Here is a 16,576-nt window from a genome sequence, read left to right on the forward strand (position 1 = left end):
CAACTGGGATATTGTGGGCAATTTATGTGGGTTGTTATACAGTCTAAATAAATTCTGAAGATACGTTTTGTACAAAGTTATGTGGTGTTTGGAAGTATGTGAATTGGCTTTTATGTGATATGTATTAATTAGTACTATGAATTTGTTATATGGTTAGAGTGCAGTTTACCTGTCGAAGCACTCACAGCGGAGCACTTACCGCGCTATATATAGATCTATAGCGCTCACGCATAGTGGCTATCTCGCAGCCTGGCTCACGCTTAACACACGTGTCCCTGTTATCAGTCATTTAAATCAGTGCGAGTGAATTTAATACAATACGGTATATCTTCTGATATTGTACCCGCCCTACGTGTTATTTTGGGAACCATTCGTGGGGTTGCGCCCCCTTTCCCGCTTGGACCGCTGCGGTAGCTGGTTCCCAGACAGCCTGGTTTCCGGGATATGTTGCGCCTGCGCTCACGCTCCGGCTGGTTCCCGGACCCACACAACACACCTTCAAGCCTGGTTCCTGGAGTCAAGGCTGATCCACCACTTGGTGTGCCTGCACCTAACCGGCCGTCCAAGCTGTCAGGGGAACGAACGGGATCCATTCTACGATAGCTGCGGTCCATTATAACTGACCAATTGCTGAAGTAAATGTTCGTCATTATGTCACATTACACAGAACAGTGTTGATGCTATAATCATTGGTAGAACTCAAGTTTAGTTTACACAAATTTCAGCGTTGAAAACACATAACATTAATCAAATCTTGCGGACAACATAAGTGCTTCAGTTTTCGTTCTTCTCGTAAACAGTCCGTCATTATTGCTGAAATGGAGAAATGCTACGGTCACGGATAATATTATGCGAAAGGATTTTAGGTATAGATATTAATGGCTCGTTGATAGTGATTTAATGTGCACACACTTTGTAAATAGACATAATTTCCGGTTTAATTTAATGTTCTGTATTTGAGGCCATTATTCAATTATTCAAGTCCACCGAGAGAGATTATGGAAATTGTGCCAGGGCAGCTGCATCATATTTTGACATATTTTGTCCTGCTTTTTGATAGTTAGCATTTGTTTTGACATTCTTCCTAACTCCGAAAATAGTGCCTGAGCATCCAACAGCTGCATGTCCTGCATCCCTGGCCATGTCGTTGATCACATCCGTATCAGCTCGAGTTTCACTTAAGCTGATAGTCAGTTAAATTGTAATATACTTGTTTATATGTTGACAAAATATGGTGCATAAATTTACGTTATACCGCTTGGGTTTCTTACTCTCACCTGTGTCAATGAATGATCTACTATGGGGTTCAGTTCCGCTTCAAAATGCCTAAACTGCTATAGAAGGTTCAAGGACGAAATTGACATTACCTATTTTGATAATGGAACAGCCTAGACAGTAATTTGGTGAGGAGCAGAAAGGAATTATAAGTAGCTAATTAGTAGGAATCTCAATTTTGAATCAATAATTTAAGTGACGCCAGGTATGTGACACTGTTTATGAGGAAGCAGTTCAGTAGGATTGTAATTGATAATGTGCTATGAAATTTATGTTTGTTACATTTTTACATTTACATTTTTAATCCAGAAACATCGTGTCTTAAATGTGCTATCAGTGTAATATAATATGCTATCATGACTTAAATGTGCTATCAGTGTAATATAATATGCTATCATGACTTAAATGTGCTATCAGTGTAATATAATATGCTATCATGACTTAAATGTGCTATCAGTGTAATATAATATGCTATCATGACTTAAATGTACATAATAAAATGGTATCATGTCTTACAAAATGTTTGATTTTTTTTGCCTGGGGTATCCCATTTCACAATCACATGCTATTGTAGATGTGTTGGGGGAATACTTCAGGTTTAGCTGGGCTGTTTCATTTCCTAAGTGATGAGGCCGGAGATTAGCTGTGCACTGAACCGTGCACTAGTTTGTTCTTTTAGTATGTGGAAGTTTTGGGCTGTAAAAGTTTTGGGAGGATACCTTTAACTTGGATATCGGTACCGGAGTGTACACAGAGAAGTATACAGGACACTGAACATCATAGTTAAGAGATAAGTAATTCGTAAATTCAAAACCTGTGAAGAGTTTCAGGGACACTGGTAGTGTAATAATATCACAGGCAACAACAGTTACTGATCATTACAAGTTGACTGACAAATACTTCTGTCTTTGCCAAAGCGGCCATTAGATTTGATTACGTTAAAATCTTGAATATTTCAATGAGTTTAACACCAAAGACCCCCGGCAGAACATGGTCCAGCCCACGAGGGTGTGCGCGGATCCGATCTGTAGCTCACACTGAATGAATGTGAAGGCATCCCGTACACCCAGTAGTACAGAAGTGCTTCATCAGCTGCGGTTTGTATGGTACCGCAACGGGCCGGGACAAGCTCAAAACACAAAAGCCAAGATCCAGTTTTAATAACAGGCAAGCAGCAATCAAAGGCGGAAAAGTTTCCGACCTTGGTCTTTTAGGCATTCAAGGCCATCAGCAGTCTCAGCGCTCACTGTACAACAACGGCAAGAGTCCTCGAAAGGAGGGACAGAGGAAACATCAATATTAGATACGGTGAGTGACAAAGTTTCAATGGACAATGATGAACAAGTTTTGAACTTTCCAGTTTTGGCAGGTGGTCTTTATATATGAATCCATGGCAGGACTCTATATCTGACCAATGCCTTTTACAGATGAAAGGATACACAATAACTGAATTCACACATTTTTCTTGTCAGACATCCTTCCGAGAAACTAAATAGTGTGGCCAGCAAGCTCTGTTCTTTGATGAACAGATCCTTAGAATGCTATACGAAGGGTGTGACGGACTTATGGCTCCAAGTTGTTATATAAGATCTATTTATTTGAGAGAGGCCTACTATTCTGTCAATATTGCTGAGGAGGACAGAGGTTTTCTTCGGTTTATTTGGAAGTGGGTTACTTATCAAAATGCCTGTATGTCTTTTGGACAATCGTCTGCCTTACATGTTTTCACAAGCTACTGAGGTCAGTGTTCAGTTATAAGAGGATGTGGAGTTATCCCCCCGTGGCTTATATCGGCGATTCCTTTTCCCAGGGGACAAAACGAACAAGTCTGCAAGGCTAACATACTTGATGCTAAAGACTTACAGGGGTTTTGTGATCAATTATGAAAAATCGAGTTTATAACCTTGCCAGTCAATCGTATTTCAGGGATTTGTACTTATCCCGGACAGCAAAATTGGGAAAATCTTCAGAAGTAGTATTTGAACTAAGTTTCAATTAGTCAAGATGCAGAACTCATAGGAATTATGATTTCTTATGCCATTGCCATTCCCTTTGGTTTGTTGTTCTCAAAACAAGTTGAAATTGAACAAGCAACGGCTCTTAAAATAGCCAGAAGGAGTTTGATGTAACAATGCATCTATGTAAACATGACCTTCAATGGTGGACTAGGAACATTCGAAATTCTGCTCCAGTGTGTAGGGGTTTACCAACCCAGATATTAACTACAGATGCATCCACCCGGGGCTGGGGAGCTGTGTTGTATGAAGGAAGTGTGAAAACAGGTGGGGCCAGGTCAGCCTTGAGCTTGAAAAGGCAAACCATATCAATTATCTTGAAATCAAAGCTGTTTCGTTTGAACTGAAGCCATTTGTATCAGTGTTAAAAGAAATCATGTTAGGGCTAGCAGTTGTATCATATATCAACCATTTTGAATTCCCATATCTGTCATTATAATGGCGAAGAATATTTAGCAGAATGCAATGGTTGTCTGCTATACTCATCTGCCAGGCTGCGTGGACATGGATTCTTACAGGGAAAGTCGAAGTTTCCATGGTGAAACCGAGTGGATGCTTTTGTATTCTACAAAATCACTCAGATTTTCGTTACACCTGACATCGATCTCCTTGCTTCCCATCTGAATGCACAGATACCGCTTTACATATCTTGGCGTCCAGAACCTGAGGCATGTTTCATAGATGCATGTGTGTGAGACTGGTGTCCTGTTGCCATGAGGGTGTGCGTCTCCAGTTCAAGAAAGATTCAAGTGGAAAGGGAAACCTTTAATTTTTATACAAGCCAGAGTTGAACCACCCTCCCACAAGACGCTAGAACTGATAATGTGCCATTTATCGGTTAAAACCTCCACAACCTTGATCTGTCCTGTCAGTTTGTGCCCATTATACTGAACAACTGGCGCAAGGGTACCAGGGACAAGTACAAGTCATAACTTAGTCAGTGAGAGCAGTTCTGCGTAAAGACATCTGAAAATCCCCTGGGTTCAAATCCTGTTATAGTTGAATGTTTTAGGGAACCTTATGATAAAACCAGTAGTTACATGGCCATAAACACGAGTGTTTTCAGGCGACAGCACAAGATCTGTCTCTACCAGTGCAGCTTGCAGTGGAGGTGTGCCTATGCATCAAGCCATGGCTGCTGCTGGATGGTCATCAGAAAGTGTTTTAGTCAAAGCCAATTGCCCCTGAGTGCTCTTTTGGCACAGGGGTTTGTAGGTAAAGAGGTCAGTTTGTAACGGAAAGACTTTGTACTCATTATTAGTTAATCCCAAAGCACGGAACAGATTGAACTGATTAAATGTCAGGGAAAGAATGGTGCGATTTGTGTGGTATTTAGCTCCAGTTTAGCACAGTAATTGGTTTTGATTGGCCAAGTGCATTAGGTCCTTTAGCTTTAATATCATATGTTATTTGGCATGTGCGATGATTAGTTACACCAATGAAATTGGACAGTCTGAAGTGGGAATGTTGACGAATGCTGACTGGCAATGAACCATCGTGTCAGCAAGATCTGATCTCTCGGACACGTCAGTCCACCTCGACATAAGCACCCCGAGACACAACAGCACGTTGCAATCATCGTACTTGTTGCCTTTTGTAATTGAAACTGCAAGAAGAAACTTGGGACAGCGTACATACATATGGACAAAAGAGTATTGCAACACCACATATTTTCCATAGTATCAATATGTTAACTATTAGCCACAGCAAAGTTACATATCCATTATCCAAAGTTCCAATTAACTCGCAGTCTTGATAAACTTACCATCAAGGAATAATTACAAGGAAAATTACCGTGGGATAAATATATTAAGTATTGGTATACGTTTTTTCATGTGTGTATATATACACACTTAGGAACGGATGATTGGCGCCATCTATTGGCAAAGTGGTAAAGGGGGATAAATGAGCAATGTTGCCCATCCCGTATGACATCTTAACGGCATTTCCGTACTGTTAGGCCTGTGTACATTTTCTGTTTACCGGTTGCATCAAAATTCGGAATAATGAACAGAGGTAACTCAGGTTAAAAGACTATACGTACATTCGTATATTTTTCATATGAATATGTAGACTGTATTGGCTGTGAGTTGATGAATCTCATGTTGTGTCATCTTAAAGCCAAAGTTACAAATATGTAACATACTACTGATAATGTAAAATTTCTTGAATGTTAAATGTGAATGGCAAACATATACACAGAGGCATAAGTTGTTTGGAATTGATTTGTTTCACTGAAACAGATAATAATAATAATAATAATAATAATAATAATTGATTTATAGAGCGCCTATTTCCAAAAGATATTGCTCAATGGCGCTATGAAGAGAAAAGATTGTAGACAATGTCTATGGAAAAGAGAGTTTGAACATATGAGTTTTGAGGGCAGTTTTGAAAGCATCAGCAGATTCTATTTCTTTTAGGGTGAGTGGTAGAATGTTCCAGAGATAGGGGGCTGCAGCAGAGAACGCTCTTGATCCCATGGCTGTTTTGACGTGAGGCTGTGTAAGCAGTAGGGAGTTTGATGAGCGGAGCAATCGGCTTGGAACATGGAGATGAATGAGGCTTTTAAGATATTGAGAAAACATGTTTTCATAGATGCAGTCGTGTGTAAGAAGAAGAAGTTTGTATTGAATTCTGCTTGATACAGGAAGCCAGTGAAGAGTTTGGAGGATAGGTGTCACAGTTTGGTAGCGTGGTGCACGGGCAACAACACGGGCGGCTGAATTCTGAATCCGTTGGAGTTGTGAAAGGAGCTGTTGAGGAATGTTGTAATAGAGGGAGTTGCAGTAATCAAGTTTAGAGAGAACAAGGCTGGTCGTTAGAAGCTGGGCGGTGTTGAAGTCTAAGAGGGTTCGGATCTTGCTAATATTGAAGATATGGTAGAAACATCCTTTGCTGAGTGATTTGATTTGATTTTCTAATGACATTGTTGATTGAAAGATGACACCAAGATTGTTTGCAGAGTCGGACTGCGTGATAACATCTTGTCCAATTTCAAGAGATAAACTGTCAGGCACTTTGGAAAGTTGATGCCTGGATCCGATGGTTAAGAACTCAGTCTTTGTGTCCTTCAATTTCAGAAAGTTCAAGGTCATCCAGTCTCTTATTTCAGCAATACATTGTTGTATCATCAGTGCACAACCTTGAGCAAGGTTAGGCTCCGCTGACAGATATAACTGATTGTCATCAGCATAAAGATGAAATTTCAGTGAGTGCTTTCGGACAATGTCACCAATGGGAAGAATGTACAGACTAAACAGTAATGAGTGTTAATGGCCGAAGTAACACAACCGAGCAGTTGCTGTATGAATTGCATGAAGCTTACAAGAAGCGGCACATACTCGATACAAAATAAATGGCCAGCAATGTTCACTTTGAAAGACCAGACAACCAGACGCTCATCAATTCCACTCAATGAGGTTTTAAGAAGTGCAGAAGTTAGAATACCTTTTCCCATTAACTATGACCGTAGGGAGATGTTGGCACCTGCAGCATTTGTGCAAACTAACACACTAACATTATGGGCACACAGGGGTTCATGCAACATGAGTAGTCAAAAGAATCTCTTCCGTGTCATGACTGACGTTAGTGCAAGCCCCGGGAACGGGACATTGCTAATGCGATAATGAAGTCTGTCAGGCGTGATCAGTGCGAAGGCTATCTACCTGAAAGAAATGTTTTGTTGGAGGCGTTATTACTGAGACGTCTCTTTCAATCACTGATGAACTTCATTATCTATGATACCTGATCATTGAACTCCAAGATATCTCTACGTTTAAGTGTCAAGACTCCTGCCATCGCCGTCGTCAAAATGATTACTTGACCAGTCGAAACATATTTACACTCAGGGTTATCAAGGCAAAATCGTTCCCCTCAGGATATGTATCCCGTCAATACAAACCTTGCCTCCAAGCGAAAGTCAAATGTCAACTCACATTGGGACAGTAATACAATATGAAATAGTGGAAATGGACAATAATTTAAAAATCACTTTTATATTGAGAATATGACTATAGTCTGTTTGCAGTGAAAACTTCCCGGTGAATTTCACTTTAAACAAAAATGTAAATCGAATACAGTGAAATTAAGATTTCGAATCCTCATAATTCTACCTTGCCAATTTAAAAATTAAATCTTAGATTTTAATTCAACTTAGGAAAAAAAGTTGTTTAACAAACGATCATTGTTTCAGATCGCTTATATTGGTCTGTATTATAAGGGTGTAAACGCAGTAATTGGAACAGTGAAACAAATGCACGTGCGGTACGTGATGAGCGTTAACTTAGACCAAGCCTCCTTCTTCTCGGTGTTTCATTTAATGTGCAAACAAGAGTTGAATAAAAATCTGAGATTTAAATTTTGAAATGGCAAGGTAAAAGGATTCGCAATCTTAATTTCTCTTTATTTGATTTACATATTTGTTTAAAGGGAAATTCATCGGTACCGTAAACAGACTATAGTGCACGTTTAGTTGTAACACGCCAGACACTGATGAAGTCAAGTTGTCTGTTATTTCCGATCTCCTGGCACTGCACTGTTCATCATTAAGATGCGTCCTCGTGCTTTAACTATAATAGTTCAGGGCAAAAGTGTGTTTTATTACACTATACATGGTGGTAGAGCGAAGTGTATTTCTTTTCTAAGATGCCAAATTTAATACTTTCTAAAGATAATTACGATTAATTTAAGGCAGAAAACAAACGACGGTGTCGGTGACCTAAATTAAGAATCCTCGCACAGGGCTAACTGGCGCGCTGGTCTATTGATGTGTCTGCCCCCTACGTTAAGACGAACGTTACCAGAAAAAAAAACAAATGATAACAGTTTGATGACGGTTTACGTTCGGATTTAATATCTTCTCTGAATTATTTTAATTACATCTGTCATTAACGTAAACCATATGGGGCAATATGAACGTTGCATTTCTACTACCAGCGTAAGTTTAGATCAGTACATCCAGAGGAAGTTGAGTAGTCAAGCGACATTCCACAATTGCATTGTGGGAATGTAAACATTACGAACGTTACCGTGTCGCTGAAAACTTGTGAGTCGAAATGACACATTTTAACCGTCGTAAAACATAAACGTAATGTTTCCACCAGTGATGTTAGCTGCGTGAAGCAACAGCAAACCAAGAAACTGGATGCAACGGTGTAGTTTACTGTAGGAGGCCGTACGAGGCGATGACAACTGACATGCATCGTGACGTCGCTTACATTGTGACGTAATGTAAAATGGTTCGATTACGAGGGGGCACACTAGAATGGCGCAGTGACGGGATAACGTCATTCAATTGTTACGTCATCAAAAAACTATACCTTTATTGTCTGATAATGTATTTATTTTTCGATTGTTCTAACCGCTAGGCATCTTAGAACAATAGATAGTCTTGCTCCCGTAGCTACGGCTGTGTAATAAACAACATTTATTGACCAATGAAACTAGAAGAACATACTGTTCATCTTCCAGAACACATCAAGTTGGTCTAGCGGATAGTGTCAGCCCGGAGAGTGGCAGGTCGGTGTTCCAGTTCCCGGTTGCGTCATGCCTGAAGATGGTATTCGTTGTTAAGCTGGTTACCCTCGGCATTACAACGACTGTTGAACCCCGAGTCAGTATCTTACATGTATGTCTAACTGTGGTAACCATTTTACACTGCATGTTATCTCAGTGGGCTGGCACTATATAACCGACGCACGTCGAGAGTATTACATCAGCCAAACACGTGCATGCGCTTTGTAAATGCAGTAATGTTGAACGCGACCTCACCTCACCTCACCTCACCTCACCTCTTCCAGACGACTTGAACTTTAAGATTAGTCAAATATGTTCCATACGCTGTTTCGCCTTCCCTTCTCCTTGAAGGTGAGGCTGAAGACTACGTCCGTATATGAACAACATGCATAGTGCGTGACCTTACGTTCCACCTTTTGCTCAGTCAACTCCCACTCTGTCCCATCCGAGTCGTAGTTCGAGAGGTCCACTTCGTTCGACGACTCAACTACGTTGAGAACAGAGACATCATAAGCCCAAGATCCATATTTAAGTCTGCAAGTGACGCTGCCGTCAGAAGTATAGTTCCCGACGTAACACCACGTCTTCAAAGTGGTAGGTGGCATATACATGACACCTCCTCTGTTGTCCACCTGAGTCAAGGTTTCAGGGCTGCTTGTGTGTCTGGCGACAAAGTGATATCACAATGAGCTAAATAGGTCATTTCCTTGATGGGTATTTTAGAAGTTGGGGTGATGAAGAATGATGATACTTTTTATGGATATACAACTTCTTTATTGTGAAAGGCGACGTTTCGACATAGATTCTTGCTTGACAACGACATTAGAATCTATGTCAAAACAATATGCCTTTCACAATAAAGAAGTTGTGTATCCATTCTAAATAGGTCATTGGTTAAAAAGCCAGCTTTGTCCTGCAGCAGTAACTATATCTTTATTAGTCAACATCATGGTGTATATTCCTGGTTATCATACCATCCAAAACCACCTTAGGTCACTGTAACACAGTCGTAAATTGCATATGAATAATGTTGTGTGTAGATGTACTCACCCCTTGAAGAGCAGAACATCCGGGTTCCAGATTCTAGATGCTGGCAGACGGATAACAGTCGTGTCGTTGAAAGTTGTGGGGTCCCACGACAGTCTTGTGTCTGTCCATCCGAAGTTCATCCATACTTCGAGCTCAGCATCACCTGACTTAGAATTCTGATGGAAGAGGAGAAAAGAATTCTGTACCTCATGTGCAGCACGAAAGCCTGATGGTGCCAAATTGGAAGGTTGTGTAAATGTGTTCATTTGATTCTGTTCTCTTCGATTATATTTTGGTAATATGGAATATGTCCCAGTATATCGTGTTAATCACATTTTCAAATTTTACTCCTTCCTATTTTCCCAATTTTCCGAATTTTTAAAATTAACCGAAATTCACTCAAAATGTACTTTAAGAAAAGTAGCCAACAGTGAAAGAACGAGACCAAAAATATATGTATTTTACCAAAGTGGCACCATTCGGCTTTCGAAGTGCAGGTGTAAAATATATTCAAAGGTTGTGTTGGACAGTAAGGCAAGCTTGACCACACCCATATTGTCTGTATGATGTGGCTCCGTTGTTGAGAGTATTTAGAGTCAGCGTATTATTGATACTCATGGTGGTACAACATGGGTAGTGAAAGTGGAGGCAATGCATGTTTTAGAGGGACTGGTAGTGAATGTGAAGGGATAAGTACTTAGCATATAAAACAACATTGTCAGTCAAATTTAGAGTGCTGGCCCACAGAGGTGCCATGCTGAACTGTTGTGTAGTGCTGACCTACAGAGATGCCATGCTGAACTGTTTTATAGTGCTGGCCTACAAAGATGCCATGCTGAACTGTTGTGCAGTGCTGGCCTACAGAGATGCCATGCTGAACTGTTGTGTAGTGCTGGCCTGCAGAGATGCCATGCTGAACTGTTTTATAGTGCTGGCCTACAGAGGTTCCATGCTGAACTGTTTTATAGTGCTGGCCCGCAGAGATGCCATGCTGAACTGTTTTATAGTGCTGGCCTACAGAGATGCCATGCTGAACTGTTTTATAGTGCTGGCCTGCAGAGGTTCCATGCTGAACTGTTTTATAGTGCTGGCCTACAGAGATGCCATGCTGAACTGTTTTATAGTGCTGGCCTGCAGAGATGGCATGCTGACCTGTTTTATAGTGCTGGCCTACAGAGGTTCCATGCTGAACTGTTTTATAGTGCTGGCCTACAGAGATGCCATGCTGAACTGTTTCATAGTGCTGGCCTACAGAGGTTCCATGCCGAACTGTTTTATAGTGCTGGCCTGCAGAGATGCCATGCTGAACTGTTTTATAGTGCTGGCCTACAGAGATGCCATGCTGAACTGTTTTATAGTGCTGGCCTGCAGAGATGCCATGCTGAACTGTTTTATAGTGCTGGCCTACAGAGGTTCCATGCTGAACTGTTTTATATTGCTGGCCTACAGAGATGCCATGCTGAACTGTTTTATAGTGCTGGCCCGCAGAGATGCCATGCTGAACTGTCTTATAGTGCTGGCCTACAGAGATGCCATGCTGCAGGCTTTATAGGCCATCCTACAGGTATACGCTGGGTGCAGACGCACCCTGTAACAATCGGGGCGAGATTCCAAGAACTCTGTTCTGCGAACTGCGGGGTCATCACAACTGTCACACCTCTACCCGCTTTCCTCCCTTGCTTTAATACGGGACAAGGTACAAAAAGAAACAAAAGAAATAAAAGACTACTAAAATGGATAATTTACGGTTACTAGTAACTTATTATAATATGTATCCATGCAGATTATCCATAATCCCATAGCCAGTATCCAAAAGCAGACTTGGGTACAAGTTTTAATTTAATACATATATAAAGGTTTTTATTTTCATTAGTTTCACTCTTTTCGCGTGAATCTTAACATTTCACAAGTGTGAACGAACATGGAGTTGGACGACAGCGGTTATTTTGTTTTATTGTACCCGTCAAACATATTCGAAAATGCCATGCGTTCAACGGGTATACATGGGGTTATGAAAGTCCTCGAGGATTGACCATGCCCGTGTTCAGAAACAGGAACCATTCCTCAGGGCAACTGGATAAAGAAGGGTCAACGCCTGTGAAGGTGTTGTGAAGAATCCCAGAATTATTCTTGTACTTCACACAAACAGATAATTATTACTGCTACACAAAAATAACGAGGAAGTCGAGAGTTGAGCTTCAAGTAGCTAGTACAACATACAGTCATTCTGTCTTGATATATAACCTGGATCGATTTTCAAGGCCCTCTGAACATCTAGGTTAAGATATTGCTCTTTGGGAAATTTGTGTTTTGTCGTTTTTGTAATTGGTTCCCATATAAACTGGTGGATCGAGATACTTCATTGAATTGCAGAAACTTTGGTTCTAACTGTTTTGAGGGGTTTGTGTATCCGTGTGTATGTGGTAGTAGTGTTATGCATGTAAGTATCGGGAGCCAGCTGGGAACTCGTGAATGTATGGTACCTCGGGTAAATAATTTTAGAGGTTCGAGTGTTACGAGTGTCACGACGGTACTAAAAGCCATTTTATAGGTACGTTAGTGATGTGGACCAATCAATACTATCGCAACGAAAACATTGATCTGCTGGCAAATGTGACACACTGGCGAGATAAGCTGCATAAGGGACATCCTTATGGATGCATGGACTAGCAATGACGTAAACTGTATTAGGGACATCCCTATGGATACACTGACCTGCTGGTCTATGGTACTCACCAGTGACGTAAACTGTATAAGGGACATCCCTATGGATACACTGACCTGCTGGTCTATGGTACTCACCAATGAGGTAAGATGTATAAGGGACATCCCTATGGATACATTGACTGGCTGGTTACTGCTCGTCATTGGGATAGTGGTACCAGCAGCTTTTCCCAAGACGTATGTGTACAGAGCATCAAAGAGCTGGCACTGAGCTAAAATGAAGAGAAACCCCTTTGATCGACCTTCAAAACAAGATGAGACTACAAAGTCGTCAGCCCCTGCTGTAACTGTTGTAACTGTGCAATGAAGATATTTAGAAAAGATACAGTTAATACAGTTGTAACTGCTGAAGTGTTCTGCAAGGGAAAAGTACTTTGGAGTGAAACTCTTCTATCAATATTTAGGAAAGATCATCTCATTTGTCGCCTTTAAAACACCTCCGCCACATCCAAAACCAGTTTCGCCGACATCAGTACAATAATGATAATTACTATTTTTCAGTTGGCAGTAATTTGTACCATTGTGTCAGACACACATTTCAGGCTTGAATTAGATGAGAATATATATATGAATGTGTCTGAATATTTTTATTTGTTTTGGAAAATATATGATAAAAATATCGTGATATATTTGAACAAAATTGTACGGAAAGCGTAATACTCGCCTTACTGCTCATTTGAAAAACCACAGTCTATATGATGAATTCCAGTCAGCGTATCGGAGCAATCACAACAATGAGACAACTTTACTTCATGTAATGGACACTCTACTTGGAGCAGTAGACTCTGGCCAGGCTTGTGTACTTGTCCTTCTTTATTTATTGGCAGCGTTCGATACGATAGATCACAAACAGCTTCTTGATTGTCTACAAATCCGTTTTGGATTAGGCGACTCTGTTCTAAGATGGTTTTCCTCATACCTATCAGATCGATCTCAGTTTGTGCTCATCCAAAATATTAGATCTCAGACACGCAGCCTTTCATGTGGTGTTCCGCAAGGTTTCGTATTGGGGCCGATGATATTCACTCTCTACATCAGCAGTCTTGGGGACCTTATTACTCGCCATAAAATCTTACATCATTGTTATGCTGATGATACTCAACTCTTAAGAAAACTCAATGTTAATGATGCAAAATCACAAGTTGCAGAAGTTGAAGTGTGTGTAGGGAATTTGAAGACATGGATGACTCAAAGTAAACTCAAACTAAACGATAAAAAAACCCAGACATTCTCATGGCTTGTTCACCCGTCAACAGACCTAAACTGAGTGTGAACTCACTTAAGATAGGCGAATCTCGGATCTATGTGAGTCCAACAGTCAAAAACCTGGGTGTCGTGATCGACTCCACACTTTCCATGTAGCCACACGTCAGTAACGTATGTAAAATCGGTTATCACCACATGAGGAATAGCTCCAGCATGCGCCAGTATATTACCAGCTGACACAACACACCATCTTGTAAGATCTACATGGTGTTGTCCCGCTTGGACTACTGCAACAGTTTGCTTGGGAACATGAACAAAGACCTGCTCTCCAGGTTGCAAAAAGTCCAAAATGCAGCTGCCAGATTGATCTGCAGAACCACCAAGCACAGCCACATCTCCCCAATCCTCGTGCATCTGCACTGGTTACCACTCCCAGCCAGGATAGAATACAAGATAATTAACATGACGTATAGATGTCTTAACAATGCAGCTCCATCCTATCTCTCTAGTCTTGTCAGAGAGTACGTTCCAACTAGGACTCTTAGATCAGCCAATCAGCCGCTGCTCATCGTCCCAAATGCACGTCTGAAGACATACGGACATCGACGTTTTTCCTACTTGTCAGCTATCCTCTGGAACAATCTGCATGTGTCTCTCAAAGAATCTCCCTCAATAGCCAGCTTCCAGTCTAACTTGAAAACTTTCCTGTTCAAGAAGCACTATGACATATAAATGAACTCCTGTTGTAAATATGTAGATATGTCAGCGCCATGAGCAACCACTTGGTGATTGGATATAGGGCGCTATATAAATGGACTTATTATTATTAATAATTTGTTTTCGTAAGTAGATATTTGTGACTAATGATACATTATATCCATACAAAATGTTGTTAAACTAGACATGGATATAACAGTGGCACATTAAACCAAACATTGAACCAGGGGTAATCATGGAGGATCTCTGTGAAAAATACATCATCAAAATACAGTTGAGAGAGGAAGTGTTGACCCTAACAATCACTAACCGCGGTCGGGGCACAGTACAACAGTCCACGTCCTACCAATACTGCTTGGCGCCAGAGGAACTCCCGTATATGATTGTGTAAAGATGTACATGAATAACGCTTACCGACGGCACATATTGCCAGCAGCCCAACAAACGTTCCCGTGGACATCGTGGACATCTATGTGCATAAATGCCTGTCCTTTGGCTGCTCCAGCTGTGAAATGTAGAGTCGACGATTATGATAAATTGCTTCCTGTTGATCAGCAAAATAATTGTTGCTTTGGAGGCCGAACTAGCACCACATTCAACACTAAATGTCAAAGGGCGTTCATTTTCATACTGCTGACCTTGTGTTCTTCTGGCTCTTTCGCCCATGTAATATTATTTTATATTTTTAAAGGATATTTTTATAGCGCTCATATTCACGCAACTAGTACATGTCGAAGGCGCTGGTATTTCTTCCCTCGATCATTGGATGTCACTCTCAATGGCACATCGTATTTCAATTTCAACTCCCTGGGAATCATACACCTCTTGCAGCCACTAGACGCACCGAGTTATTGTGGCCTTCCCATCTTTGCCCATTCACAGCTGAGTGGACTGGGACACATAGTCACAGTACTTTGTCCAAGCTTGCTGCACGTTTATACACCCACAACTGGGTGTTTGCACGTATTCATGTGGCCACCATCGGTTCATTTTAAGTGCACAGGGATGTGTACTGTACACTAGGGGTTTCGACAACACTGAAAGATTCTGCACACAAAGTTGACTCCAGGGTTACAGGTGGGCTCGATCCCGACACCTCAATCTCGCTGGATCACTAGCCTGTCGCCTTAGCCAGCTCGCCCACCATGCCTCACTATGGTTTCCAACTAAACAACCCATGAAGGGTCAGAATTGGATTTTAGTATCCCATGCTTGTCCAAAGAGGCGATTAACGGGAACGGGTGGTCAGGCTTCTTAACTTGGTTGGTGCAAATCATTGTATCCCAATTGCATCGATCGCTGTTCATGATGTCATTGTCTGTCAGCTGGCAAAGAGCTGCGTTAAACAACTATCAACAAACCAAAGCCAACTGAACACAGCCCCTGTTACGTATAAGCTTTTGTTTCCCAATATGATTTTAACCGACTAATTATCAAGGAGAGTGAATAATAAAACATTGTCCAAAAGACATCTAAAATGATTGGAGCATTAAGAAATTAAAGTTAGAACAGCAAACATATATACTGTAGTTATAGCCCCACAAATATGATGATGAAATATGATAACTCCCGTTTTATAATTGCAACAATCAAAATTCAAATTAATATCTTTTCGGCCATCTTTCAAAGTAAATAATATAACTTCATTTTTTTTTCAGTTTTTTTATTTGGACTATTCTATTCTAATGTGTAGGTAACAGGTAGTAGCTACTCTGTTCATTGAACCATAAATGTTGTTGTTTTGAGGTGTCTGCGAACTGCCTGTCTGCGTAATGGGAGGATACCGAATTGAGAGGCGGCCAGGCTTGGTTCGTTGCGTAACAGCCAGCCCCAACTGGATGCAGAATTGCCAATAAGATTGTCTTTTTTTTTAAACTATGTGTATATTCATTTTATAATGATATTTTAAAAGGAAATAGAACTGTTAGATAATTTTGAATATTATGTTTTGGATATAGATCAGTGGTATTTTAAAACTGCTAGTATGAATTAGCAACTGCGATTGTTGGTGGCGGTATCCTCAAGGAGGTTTAAAGTACCGTTAAATTATTGTCCTCCTGAGACGGTACAAAGACCAAGTCTTTCAAAGTGTA

General features: G+C 40.8%; 1 protein-coding gene across 1 annotated transcript; it reads right to left on the reverse strand.

Annotated features, from left to right (window-relative positions):
* Window positions 1-9,081: 9,081 nt before the first annotated feature.
* LOC124269485 (acetylcholine-binding protein-like) lies at window positions 9,082-14,972 on the reverse strand. The gene is made up of 4 exons (XM_046704499.1): window positions 14,898-14,972; window positions 12,639-12,772; window positions 9,858-10,012; window positions 9,082-9,470 (listed from the first exon to the last, which is right to left on the reverse strand). The coding sequence occupies exons 1-4, from the start codon at window positions 14,950-14,952 to the stop codon at window positions 9,110-9,112; spliced, it is 705 nt and encodes a 234-aa protein (XP_046560455.1). The 5' UTR covers window positions 14,953-14,972; the 3' UTR covers window positions 9,082-9,109.
* Between the last annotated feature and the right edge of the window lie 1,604 nt (window positions 14,973-16,576).

Source organism: Haliotis rubra, unplaced genomic scaffold (genome assembly GCF_003918875.1).
Source record: "Haliotis rubra isolate DU_JTF1 unplaced genomic scaffold, ASM391887v1 Scf145, whole genome shotgun sequence".
Classification (NCBI taxonomy): Eukaryota; Metazoa; Mollusca; class Gastropoda; order Lepetellida; family Haliotidae; genus Haliotis; species Haliotis rubra.

Coding starts and splice junctions, on each gene's coding strand:
- LOC124269485 (XM_046704499.1), bottom strand. CDS start 14,952: ATGTCCACGATGTCCACGGGAACGTTTGTTGGGCTGCTGGCAATATGT. Junction 10,013..12,638: donor TTATACATCTTACCTCATTG/GTGAGTACCATA, acceptor CTCTTCCATCAG/AATTCTAAGTCAGGTGATGC. Junction 9,471..9,857: donor GATGTTCTGCTCTTCAAGGG/GTGAGTACATCT, acceptor CTTTGTCGCCAG/ACACACAAGCAGCCCTGAAA.